Genomic DNA, 13,123 nt, shown 5'->3' with positions numbered 1-13,123 from the left:
GAGTGAGCGGTGAAGTCAAAATTCGAGCCGCGAAGCTCGCGGCGAGTGCCCACTATGGTTTCCGAGAGTGCGTGGTTCCCAGTAGTTTCTCTCCCTAGGGATAATATAGGTACCATACTGCAGTTACTGTCCGTTTTCCTATACACAATACACAGTGCTCTTTCCCATTGACGCGTGACCTCTACAAATAGCCCTACGTTAAAAGTATGGGGATATGACTAGTTAACGTCGCTGTGTGAAAAATAACCGGCCAATATTAAAAGTACTCTTCTAAAGTTCTAGAAAATATAGTTTTTAACATGTCCTAAATTTTTAGCTAATTTAGATGTTTGGAAATATTCGTACTTTGGTGTTTTAGTTAATGTTATAGGTAATAGTACATTGCCTAGTTAACGTCGCTGTGTGAAAAATAACCGGCCAATATTAAAAGTACTCTTCTAAAATTCTAGACAATATAGTTTTGTAACATGTCCTAAATTTTTAGCTAATTTAGGTGTTTGGAGAGGGTCGTACTTTTGTGTTTTAGGAAGGACATGTAAACGACAGATAACACCAAAAATATGAAAAAATTATTTCCAAACCGTGTTAAGTCAACAATCATTATGTTGCTCATTTTCAAGAATGCTGGTTTACAAAAAGCACGCCATTGTCTGATTTCGTGAACAAAGCCACACATACCATTGTTTCCTTTCGTTTCCTTTATAATCGGTTACCCAACTGAAGCTATGAATACCAGCTTTATTGCGATATCGCACATGAAAACAGACACTTGTGCACAACCAGAGAAGATCCGATTTAATCAGTTGAGCTGTTTCAATGAGTGTTATCTTGGTTTAATAGCTTTTAATGGGGTTAAGTCCTGCAAAGGTCGAGATGAATTCTACTGTAGACATGACTGCATCATGCACGGTCTGTAACACAGACTACACCAGTAGCGGAGGTGGAAGGATAACTCGGTTCATGTTTCCTCAGGTGATGGTGATGGAACTACGCGTCCGACCGATGAAAACCCTCAAGAAGGATGGTTGAATAACAGCAATAATTTCAGCAATAATATTTTATCAAACTATAATTTCGTGTATCCTTCGTATTTCATTGAAAAACATAATACTTTTAACACGCAGGTTAATTATGATGAATTATGAAATAAGGGACGTTCATGTATATCGATTTTCATTATCTAAATCAATATATTATGGACAAATAACACTTTGATGTTTTGCAAAAGTTCATTTTACAAATCATATACTTTGAAAACTTGCTTGATTTATTGTTGTTAATGAGTTATATACGTTTTACAAAAGTGTTGTTGTTTCAGCCCTCTTTACACAATAACTCAAGAATCACAGGACCTACAAAAGTATATCTGTGATATTTGACTTCTTCTACACATTCGCTATTAATTATCAATGCAATTTTTCCAAGCCCACTACCATTCGCAAGATGCTGTGAACTACCAAATCGCAACAGTTTAAAATAGTTGCTAACTATAATACAAACATATTTTTTTAATTATTTCTACCACCTGTAAGCTGCCTTGCACATTAATATTTGACAGTTGGATAAAAGTCTTATAGCCTGGTTCTATTTTGGAAAAATCGCGTTCCTAGTGGCAAGTTTGAGTAAAAGTTGGCAACCAGCTTATTTTTGTTAATTTGCGTATGCTGAACTCGAATTTGTTGTCTGCCAAGAAATATGATTATTGAAACCTTGACCCTCAAAAAGACCCCCAAATGACCCCATAGGATCGTATAGGGAGCAAATATTAATTTAATTCCAACAACACTTTCAAATATGTCAAATTATGCATATGGATCCACGGATCCCAAAAATGTAATGTTTGTGCGTGTACGACTATCGTTACGAAGTTATGGGACACAAAAGGACACATAGATGTTGTGTATGGTCAAAGGTCAAATTGTTCACCTAGCTTAGAGGTTTCAGAAAAAGAATTTTGCTAATTTCAACGCCGAATTCGATCGTTTCCAGTGCCCAATTATGTGACTGAGTGGGTCTTTTATAACAATAGCCATCGACTGACTAGCGTTCTGAGTGGTATGTGAATATCGGTATAGTTCAATTTCCGCGTCATTCAGAAGAGTGAAAGTAAAACTACCATAACGATTTTCGACATTGAGTTGAGGTGTGTTTTTTCTTCAGCGAGTAAACAATAAATAATAATATTAGTTCCAATGGTGATATTTCCGCATGTTTCATGCACACCGTATAAATATAAGGAAATGAGTTAACATTAATATAATGGTATAACACTGATTACATCAAAAGTCATGCTGTAATTTAGTGTTGCATGATTGTTTTGTTTTTAGAAGAATCTTACATTTACAGCAATGATAAGCAAGGTAAGTGGCAATCTATAAAATAACAGTGGTGTGCACAGGACTCCAGGACCCCCCATGAAGATATTCTTTTTTTCATTGTTAATATTGTAATGCTTGGTTGTAAACAAATCATTAGTATAGTCGAAAACCTCAATTCCGTGACCATTCTCTGGCTAGTAAGGTTTGACGATTGATTTGATTTCTATGAACTATTTAGAAAAATTTAGCCCCCATGTCCCTCGCAAAAATCCCGGCATTTTTCGCTAGGGGCCAAAATTCAAAATGGCCGCCGCCGCTTTCGCCAAAGCAACGCGTTGCTTTCGAAAGCAACGCGTTGCTAAGCCAGCCAATAGAAATAGAGCTTTTAGCAACGCGTTGCTTTCACAAGCAACGCGTTGCTTTCCCCAAAGCAACGCGTTGCTTTCCCAAAGCAACGCGTTGCTTACATACTCAATTCAGGGGCGCCCAAGCCGAGTTTTTGATTAGCCAATCATATCGGCGCTTTGAAGAGCTGTTGGTTATGTCCATCCCGCCTTAGTGGTACTACTAGTAGCTGTTACATGTAACAGCATGTTTTGCGTGTATCACACTATTGTACACTCAATTTTAGACCTAAATGCTCAGTCTAAGAAAATCCTTGAGCAATAATATTAATTTGTTCATATCATAAAACGAAATCCATTTCAGGCGTAAAATTTCACAGATATTATGAGAACAATATATAAGCTTATAAAGAGTTTCTTGCATGCTTGTGTGTATCCTGTAAGAGTCGCTGTGATTGGTTGTCGCCACAAGACGTAAAGAATGACAACAACGTGTTGTTTGCGAAAGCAACGCGTTGCTTTCAGAAGGCGAAAGCAACGCGTTGCTTTGGGGAAAGCAACGTGTTGCTATTAAAAGCTCTATATATCTATTGGCTGGCTTAGCAACGCGTTGCTTTTGAAAGCAACGCGTTGTCGCAATACGTAATGGGCCTTTTGGCTTGCCATACACGAGGGTCTTTGACAAAGCATACCCGTGGGGTCTTGATTTGGGTTGGGTGGAGATGTTCGGATGGGAATCTGAGAACCTGTCCTGAATTTAGAGCCCAAGAGTGACCAACAATATCTTTTAAGATACTCTTATCTTGGGGGTGACGCATAATGTAGTGCTGTTAAAATTTCCCTTTCCAACATGCACCGCTTTCACTAAAAGTCTCTTTATTTTTCCATTTTATTATTCAAATTTGCGACCAGTTATAAATTAATTGATATATTTTTATATCATTTTATTTTTATTTTTCAACAGGGGCATGGATGCCTGTGGTGTGTCAATGTCTTTGTTACTTTATGTAGTTTAGTATATGAACAAAATGTAGCAGCTCAAACAAAAGGTATGTCAGCTCCTACTTACAATTAGCAATTAAGTGTTTATACTTACATTACTTGGGGAATTACTAATAGTTTCAATTATCGTTATTTTATGATACTCCTATTTAATCAATACGAAACCTAATAGCATACAAAAACCAAAATTTATTATGTATTAAAGATATATCTGTAGACGTAAGACGCACTCATATAATAAAGTGAAATACAATACTATGAACAAGATGCAGAAGTGACTCTCTAATGCGCGTGTGGAAGGACCCTTCTAACGTTTTGTCACATTAGTTATCATGAGAGTTAAAAAACGAGGCCATCACAACATTATGCCTTATATTTTAGAATAACAATTATCAAGCACAAATCACGTGGTTTTCATATTGACCATAAAAACGAATAAATACAGCCGGTTCTCAACACGCGATAATCAAAATTTTCGCGCCGAAATTGCACTTGGTTTGAGGATTGAAAGAAGAGACTGCTTTGAGGATTCTGTGTGACAAACAATAGGGTTGTTGGGAACACAATGTTTCAACATCATCAAACATGAAGGAGGCTGTAGACATCGTTGTGTAAAGAAGATGGAGGAAGGAATCAGACAATTGTTAGTGGAAGATGGACATCATCATAGCAAGTGCTTCTTAACCATCACTGACATGCACCATCGATCACGCGAAATCGAAGGAGAAAGACTATTGCATGATTACCCCCTGGCAACACATTTGATTGGTCCCAACTCAATAGAAGAAGTCACAGAATTACAGAAGAGTGTTTAAAAAGAAGATGTTCAGTATTGTTCACTGATTTTAAAATGTGAGGAATTGGAGAGGAGTACAAGGGAGTCAAAGTTTATATATGATGCCCATAGCAACAGTTAACATATAATTCAATTGGGGATTTGACAGTCGCTAGCCCGAATTTGCAAAAAGGTCCGCTAGTCCGAAAAAAGGTAAAAAGGTTCGCTAGTCCAAACGTGCGCTAGTCCGAAGGTTTGCTAGTACGAAGGTTCCCTAGCCCGAAGGTTCCCTAGTCCGAATTTAATAAAAAAGGTTCGCTAATCCGAATAGTTGAAAAGATTCGGCAGTCCGAATTTTAAAAAAGGTGCTCTATTCAGAAGGTCCGCTACTCCGAATTTATAATAATTTAAAACCGTGCTCGCTAATGGGAATTTTTAATCAGGCCCGCTAGTCCGAATTTTAAATAATGTCCTCAGTCCGAATTTTAAATCAGGTCCTTTAGTCTGAATTTTATAGGTTCACTAGTCCGAATCTTAAATATAGTCAGCTAGTCCGAATTTTAGATTAGGTTCGCTAGTATAGTCCGAATTTGCTTTAAAGAACCCGATCAGCGCCACAATATACCGGTCTTAAAATGTATTGAAGATATCTCACACCAGCATAATCAGAATCATCATAAGCATAGTAAAGCCGTTTCGAGGTTTTGAACTGTGACCTCTTGAAATAAAGATCAACACAAAATGCTCTTTTTTGGCAGACACTCCAAGTTGTGGCAGTTTCCCTAGGAATTACATTTTTAATTTATTTTGACAGCCAAAATTAGCGATTATAGATTGCATCATAATTATGTGTGTAGGTGCATGAAATATATTTTAAAATTCGTGTAGTTTTCCCTGTTTTTAAATACTATTGTCACATGCATATTTATTGAAATTCATGATTAATATGTTGTCTTATCATTTAGGCCCTGATGATTCGTGTGTAGGACGATGTGACGATCATTATGATAAAACCATGCTTTGCCAGTGTAACAAAGCATGTGAAAAAAAGGGGGACTGCTGTGACAACTACCAGTACAGATGTCGAGGTAAGGAGAGCGAGGGTAGACGGTGTGTGGGGTGTGTGTGGTAACGGGGTATTTGGGAGGGCTTGAGCAGCATTTGTAATCTACTTCAGAAATTTGGGCAAGTTTTATTTTTCACTTTCATATGTTCAGTGACATCACAAGAAACCAGTTTTAACTTGGTGTCAGATTCTCAATTACCATTTTCACTACGCGAGGGCGGTTTTTTCAAAATGGCCGCCCAAATCATTATAAATCATTTATAAGCTGAATATTCATCATTATTTCACAACATTCAAAGCGAAAACATGCTTTAACAGAATTGGAGGTCTCACAAAATATGCTCATGTTATCACTTGGGCGCTGTTTTACAAAATGGCTGCCATTAAAAAAATTAAATTAAAGCCTTGGAAGGTATCATTGCCCTTTATTTGAATGTTTAAGGTACAAGGTTGGCTAGCTTAGTAAAAAAAAAGAAAAATTAATATAAGTAAATGATCTTTGTACACTTCTTTCACATGTATCATCATTAGCATCTAGTAATACAGTAAGCCAAATTAAGGTACCAGTTATGCTCACCTCCTGTATATCCTAAACAAAGACAGATATGTCATAATTGGAACCAGCAGTCAATAGCTGCATCTTTTAGCTCGAATTTAAGACCTCATTCGTTGAAATTGTTCAAGAAATAAAATATAAATATAAATACAACATGCCACTGGACAAGACCATCAAGCAAGTTCCAGCTCACAGCTTCCTTACATGGTAATGTGTGACTTCAATGTAAGAGTCTGCATAAAACACTACAAGTTCCTCTAGCATGATTCCACCAACCGAAATGGAGAATTGCTGCACACTCTGGCAAAAGAAGTGTGAACGAAATGTAGCCCGTTACTCAGAAGACCCGGTAGTTAGAAGACCCGCTATTCAGAAAACCCAATATTCAGAAGGCCAGCTAGTCAGAATTTTCTGGGTAGCGGACTTGAATAGTGGGCTTTTTGTTGAATTTTATGTAAAAGTCCCGCTACTCCAGCACAGCGAGTCTTGACTTTTACATAAAATTTTCTGACTAGCGGGCCTTCTGAATAGCGGATTTTCTTGCTAGCGGGCTGTATCTGTTAGAAGACCCGCTACTCAGACTAGTGGGCTGTTTTAACCCTAACCCCTAGCCCCAACTCTAACCCTAACCATAACCCTAATCCTAACCCCTAACCATAGCACAAACCCCTAACCATAACCCCTAACCCCTAACAACTAACCCCTAACCCTAACTTCTGAGAACTGGGCTTTCTGAGTGGAGGGTTGTCTGAATAGAGGGTGTGCAAAGGGCCCGTTAATCAGAAGGCCCGCCACTCAGAAAAATACCCGCTACTCAGAAAATATGATATATTGCTTATTAACAGGTGCTGACTATTCTTGCTACCTTCGATGCGGTGACGACTACGATCCAGCCAATAACTGTCACTGCAATAGTCTCTGCAAGAACTACACTAACTGCTGTAACGACTACGATGCATACTGCATCAGTAAGTAAAGCTATTAAAGTAAACATGATAAAGAAGGAATTGGATATTAGAAAAGGAAGGATACAATATTATTTTTAGCAACCTGAACTCCGTCACACGCAATGGGCGTTCGTAAGCTCTTCGTAGAATGCTAAAATTACTGATATTAGGTAAAATCTTTGTTCAAGATAATATCATATTATAACGACTACGAAGCCAGTTTTGGACCAGGCGCGCACTTTAACATGTTTAACATTTGTGACCTATTTAAAGACCCCCTTTTTATGCATCACTCTCACCCAAAGAACCCATATGGTTTTGTCACCCCTTATTTCTCCTTGGAACTGTCACTCAAAGACCTGTTATTATTACTAATTAATTGGCAACTCTCATGCTTTTATTCTATTATTCTATAATCGGGTATCATTAATCTATGGTTAAAAATGTATTAATACGCAGCAAGTACAAACGTCATTACTACGACCAGACCACTTCGTGTACCATCTGAAGCCACAGCAGGTAATGTTAACGGGCTTTTTTCATTTTGAAATCCACACACCCCCTATGAAAGACATGACCTTAATCTCCCACCCAGGGATGTGGATTTCAAATGGGGTTACCCCTTCAGGTAACCCCATTTGAAATTCACAATCACACTCCCTCTAGAAGATTAAGGCATTTGATAATCTATGATTAAGGTCACGTCTTCTATTCTATAGGAGTGTTCAGCAGCGTGAATTTAGTAGGCAGTAACATGAAACAGGGTATAGTAAATAGGAATAATTTACTCTGTGGGCATTTAAAAGTTTTGCCTGCCCAAAAAAAAAAATTAGCGGGCAGCTGTAATTTTAATTGCATCTCACTAATGCCCTTAACTAGCATGATTATTTTAAGGCCCATTCAGTGATTTGCTCATCCGGACGATCGTAAAAATCATCAAAATTCAGATTTTGGTACATTTGTCATTGACATAGACTGTTGTCATAAGATAACCTGTGAGTGGTTCAGCCAAAAGCTGTGTATTTATGACAAAAATCTGTAATTTAGATACTGACAGTATCTAAATTAGCTACATGTATTTGAATGGGGCTTCAACTTGGTCAGTACAGCTGTTTTCTTGATATTTTGCCAAATTTGTCATTTCAAAAATACCAACTGACAATTTAAATGACTTATCCTTCACTTTTAAGCAATTTATGAATAATTCTATTTTTTTTACACTTGCGCTGGGATCACTGAATGGGTCTTTAAGGGGTGTGTGGGATTTAAAAAATGGGGTCTTTAAGGGGTGTGTGGGATTTTAAAAAAATGTACTGACCTACTGAGACCTGTTTAGCTGTTTAGTGGGGGAAAATAATGTCTTTGATGTTAAAAGGGGACTTAACCCCTTTTAAAATTTGGACATTTGATGGATCTTTTTACCACTCAAGCCAAGGTAGCTTGTTTTCTCTGCTTGCGAATATTGTACTGCGAAGATCAGCGAACAGAGGGAACTAAAAGTGAAACTAAAAACACTTTTGTTTGTAAAAACCGACGGGAGGGTTGGGTAGTGGGGAAACCCCTTTCAATAACACCGAATAAAACGTGAGCTTGATGCAGGAAATACCTTAGCAGCAAAAAAGATGCATTCAGCTATAGTGCAAAGGATAAAGATATAAACTATCAATAACATCACAGCCGAGAGCTTGGCTACAACAATGGGAAACCATGTGACCAAAACCAAAACCAGGAACTGTAAATGTTGGTCTTAACCCTTAACTGCTAAAATGTTTGTCTAAAGTATCTAACAGTATATACACATTTAGAATGGCAAATCCATGCCAAGCAATTTTGGCAAGCCGTGAGGGGGGGGGCAAGTGATGTTTGGCACACATTCTTGGGGCCGGTGCCTTTTAAATAAAAGCGCTCGCACATGATGTATATAGACCACTTTAGGTTTGCAAATTGGGATCCCAAAAAATTGGTATGTGCAAGGGGAGGGCAAAGATTTTTTGGCGGGCCAAGAGGGGGGGGGGGCAAGCGATTTTGGCGAGCCGTTTGGAAATTTTTGCACAGCCCCTTACTACATGAAAGTGTAAAAAGAGTAAAATGTGGTACTTCAAACTTCCGGTAATTACCGAGTTATCTTCCCTTATTGGGATGGGATCAGCACCTTCAAGTTTACCAGATATATTTTTTGATTTATAGGTGCCATCGTCGGAGGCGTTGCCGGAGCTGCAGCTGTGGTATTGATATGTTTACTTATCATAGTGATATTAATTTTCATAAGGTAAGAATTAAATCCTCAACAATTATTTTGCGGTCATTAGCGCCCAGCAGGTATCCCTTCTGCCTCTTCGATGCTTGAATGCTGTTATATACATTAAGGTTAGTTGCAAGGTCATTGATATTCAGGGCCGGATTTACCTTGGGGGGGCTGGGCCCGACAAAAATTTGGAGGCCCCAAACTCACCGTAGGGAAGGCAAGTACACTCAAGTGCCCACTTTTGTTTTAGGTATAAGGTCGATAGTGGCGGCGGGGAGACGAGCATAGGTTGAACTGGGATATTTGCGCGCGAAGCGTGCGAAAAAATATTAAATTCAGACTAAAATTTTGCAATTTTACCATATTTTGAACCAAAACAAGATGTTTTCGGGCTAAAAAGGAATATACACAGGGCAATTTTTGGGGCCCCCAATGGTAAATCCGGCCCTGTTGATATTCAATTCAGCGGTTAGGGTTAGGAGTTACGGTTGGGTTCAGTTTAGGGTATAGGGTTATGGTTTATGATTAGGAATAGGGCGTTGACTGCCTTGTGACTTGTGACTAACCTTAATGAAACAGCATGAAAGCAAGGTGAACGTAATGGCTATTTACCCCTTATATTTACCTCATTAAAGCCATATTATAACATTTCCATAAGAAATAAAATTGTATATTTTTGGCATAAAATGTTAGTTTTCACTGTCAGATATGTCCTCTATTAATTTAGGCCTAAACTGACGAGGCAATACAAAGAAAATCGCTTTTCATTACCAGCGCATACGTCGCCAATGCGAGCCACTCATTCGAACGGAGTCGTGTCGGCTCTTTTGATATGTCACGATTGCCAGCACGCCATGTACGTACAGTGTTATGCACATCGTGTACGCGTTTTCTGCAGTTTATTCAAAATCTCGAATTTTGACAAAACTACTGTACCGGTACCTAAAGTCTTGAATTTTGTAGAGTATGTTAGTTTTTAGTTAACTAAAGTACATAACAATCGTGAAAAAAAACAACAACAAAATTTTGAAAAAATATTGAGGGCGTCCTCATCAGCAAATGTTTATGGCTTTAAGGATCGATAACACTGAACGTTGCACAGTATTTTTTGTGGGACATGAGAGCACATCAGACATATCGAATGTCCTTCAGATATCAAATAATTTTGATTTTTTGAAATTAGCAATATAATACACATTTTATGGCAAGTTATTAAAAATTGACATTTTGTTTTATTTTTCACGTTTAACAGTTCTCGAAGTAAGATTTACAAATCTAATGATATTTACTGTAATTGTATTTGGAGGAAAAGCCGATGATAATTTGAAAATTTTGTGCTTTCGTATTGAAAATACACATACAAAAGACCTAAATTTTTAGGTCTTTTTTGAAATAAATGTACTCGTATACGTATACCTTTAATACGAAAAGTCAAAATTTTCAAACGATCGTCGGCCTTTTCTCCCTGCTTCATATACTTTAAGTAAATTATAATAATTTGCCTTCACTTTTTATAGTATTTATAAGCATAATGAACAAGACAGTGTCATGTACATACATACAAATGGGAATGGTGATAAATAATTACAAACATTGTAATTGTTTTCCCCAGGCGCAAACGTACGAGCAGTTCACGAAGTAAACACCGCGAATCAGAGGAAACGGGTGCCAAAGCAGGAAATGACAATAGCAACGATCACGCTAACAGCTATGAGCTAGAGGTTGCAGGTACAAATGATCACGATGAGTACCAAGAGATCAACGACCAGCCACCGGAATATGCGTATGCGTATGTAGATGGCCAGCGTCCAATTACTCCAAACACTGAAAGTAGCAAATATGCGTACGCATATGCTGAGACCAATCGAGGTATACGGCAACCTGCACCGGTGGCGGAGGGTCGAGAGGCGGAGGATCGGGAGGTGGAGGAGGGTTGGATGGATAACACAGTTTATGTTTCCTCAGGTGACGGTGATGAGAATACACGTCCGACAAATTAAAATGTTCAAGAAGGATGTGAGGATAGCACTATAGACGAATCCAAATACACGCATTCCTACACCTGACTAGCAGCCTTTAGTTGGGTCCCCGTCGGCTACAATGCATCCAAAATGTGAAATGATTCGGCCTTGGCGGAAATTTTAAACTGCATTCCATCACCCGTGTTACACCTTCCGCGAAAACACAGGTAGACAAAAGAATGATTAAAACAACACAATACAGTTCCAACAGTTGTGCAAATAAAAGCCGCCTTACACCAAAAGAAGGTCGAGGAGGGTTAATAGAATAATACAATAGAGATGTAGAAATGGATGAACAAAAGGACTATGTATGAATAGATGCGACAGGATTACCTCTATTGTATATATTATTCTATTAACCCTCCTCGTCTTTGCATATTCTCTAGGTGTTAGGCGGCTTTTATTTGCACAATCGGGCGCTCAAAACACCAGGTTGGTGCTAGCGGGAAACCAAAGATGGCCGACCAAATCCTGACCATGACTTGGCTCGTTGGATTCGTCTATACGTTCAGGGGGTGTTGATGGAGTCACATCTGACGCAGTGCTTATTAGAACTCAGCGCAGAGGAGGGAATAGATGATTGTTGAGATTCAGAACACACACACATTCGCACCCACATGCACAAAATAAATTCAAGCGCCATATGAACATAATGCACATGCACAGTAAATCATCGTACTAAAGTGCCAACTTTAGGTATTCAAATAAAAATAAGTGAATTGTACTTTGTAGGACAGGTTTCTCATTTTGCATTTGAACAATAATTATTTCATTTTTAACAAGCTTATTTCGTGTATATTTGGTATGTTATTGAAATTAAAATAGCAGGGGAGACCGGGGCATAGTGGACCAAGGGGCAAAACGAAACACCCCATTAACCTAAGTATATTGCCTTTAATCTCCAAGCTAATGTATTTAGAACACGGCACTTATCCAGCATTGTTTGGGTGGTTTTTTTGTGCAGAAAATGTCTGTTTTTCGTATGTTTAATTCGATAATTTATAGAAATATAATTTGCTGAGTTATTGTGATAGCCATATTAATGACAGGTGGCCTAAGCCTACTCTATGCATGGTAACAGGGCTAGCATACACTAGCGTACATGACAGTGATGCTTTTCGGGAAATGTCTCATCTGGTCGGGGCAAAGTGGAATGAGCAAAGTGGACAATAGTCCAAAGTGGAACGTCGGAAACAGACCCCACTCAGAACTATGCAATACAAATGTACCCGGCCATAGTATACTGATGTACCAGGAGGTAGGCCCTAAGTGGTACTGGTGTTGCCAATGAAGACACGCCGGAATGGGGCTATTTTGTTTTCTGTAATGCCCTCTCCTCTCCATGTTTCACTTTACTCAAAAACCTGGGGCAACGCGGAACGACTTTTTCACGCCATTTGTTATCCGTTAGTTGCAGTCCTAAGGTAAGATTATAAGTTTTAACTTGCCTTGGTCTCTCTTGCTTTATCAAGATGCAATTTTAGATTATGGAAAGAGGGACATGATAATGGAATATATACCTTGGGCTTTGATGTGAAATGGACTAATTATTCATGTAACCACTTTGTCTTGTTTAAAACAAGTCTCTTTTCTATTTGCAATATGTGATTTGAGTTTGATGTTGCATAATCTTAAAATATATACTAGGATCTCAAACAATGCTCATCTGTCAGGGCACAGTTCTTTAACCCCAATTTTATACATTGATAAAATGACATTTGAATATGTTGGGTACCAAACCTCATACCCCGCAACTTAAGGTCAAAATTAGTGCTTTGATGTGAAATAGCGGTTAATAAACTGCGCCATTAGTGGGAGCACGTGTGGCCGAGTGGATAAGGCGCCCGAC

The 13,123-nt window shown here is 38.4% G+C and overlaps 1 protein-coding gene across 1 annotated transcript; it reads left to right on the top strand.

Moving 5' to 3' along the window:
• The first annotated feature begins 2,250 nt into the window (after window positions 1-2,250).
• Window positions 2,251-12,720, top strand: LOC140168381 (uncharacterized). The gene is made up of 7 exons (XM_072191758.1): window positions 2,251-2,360; window positions 3,627-3,711; window positions 5,405-5,527; window positions 6,907-7,029; window positions 7,468-7,527; window positions 9,196-9,277; window positions 10,866-12,720. The coding sequence occupies exons 1-7, from the start codon at window positions 2,349-2,351 to the stop codon at window positions 11,251-11,253; spliced, it is 873 nt and encodes a 290-aa protein (XP_072047859.1). The 5' UTR covers window positions 2,251-2,348; the 3' UTR covers window positions 11,254-12,720.
• Window positions 12,721-13,123: the final 403 nt, after the last annotated feature.

Source organism: Amphiura filiformis, chromosome 13 (genome assembly GCF_039555335.1).
Source record: "Amphiura filiformis chromosome 13, Afil_fr2py, whole genome shotgun sequence".
NCBI lineage: Eukaryota > Metazoa > Echinodermata > Ophiuroidea > Amphilepidida > Amphiuridae > Amphiura > Amphiura filiformis.
This window is presented reverse-complemented; position numbering and strand designations above follow the sequence as displayed.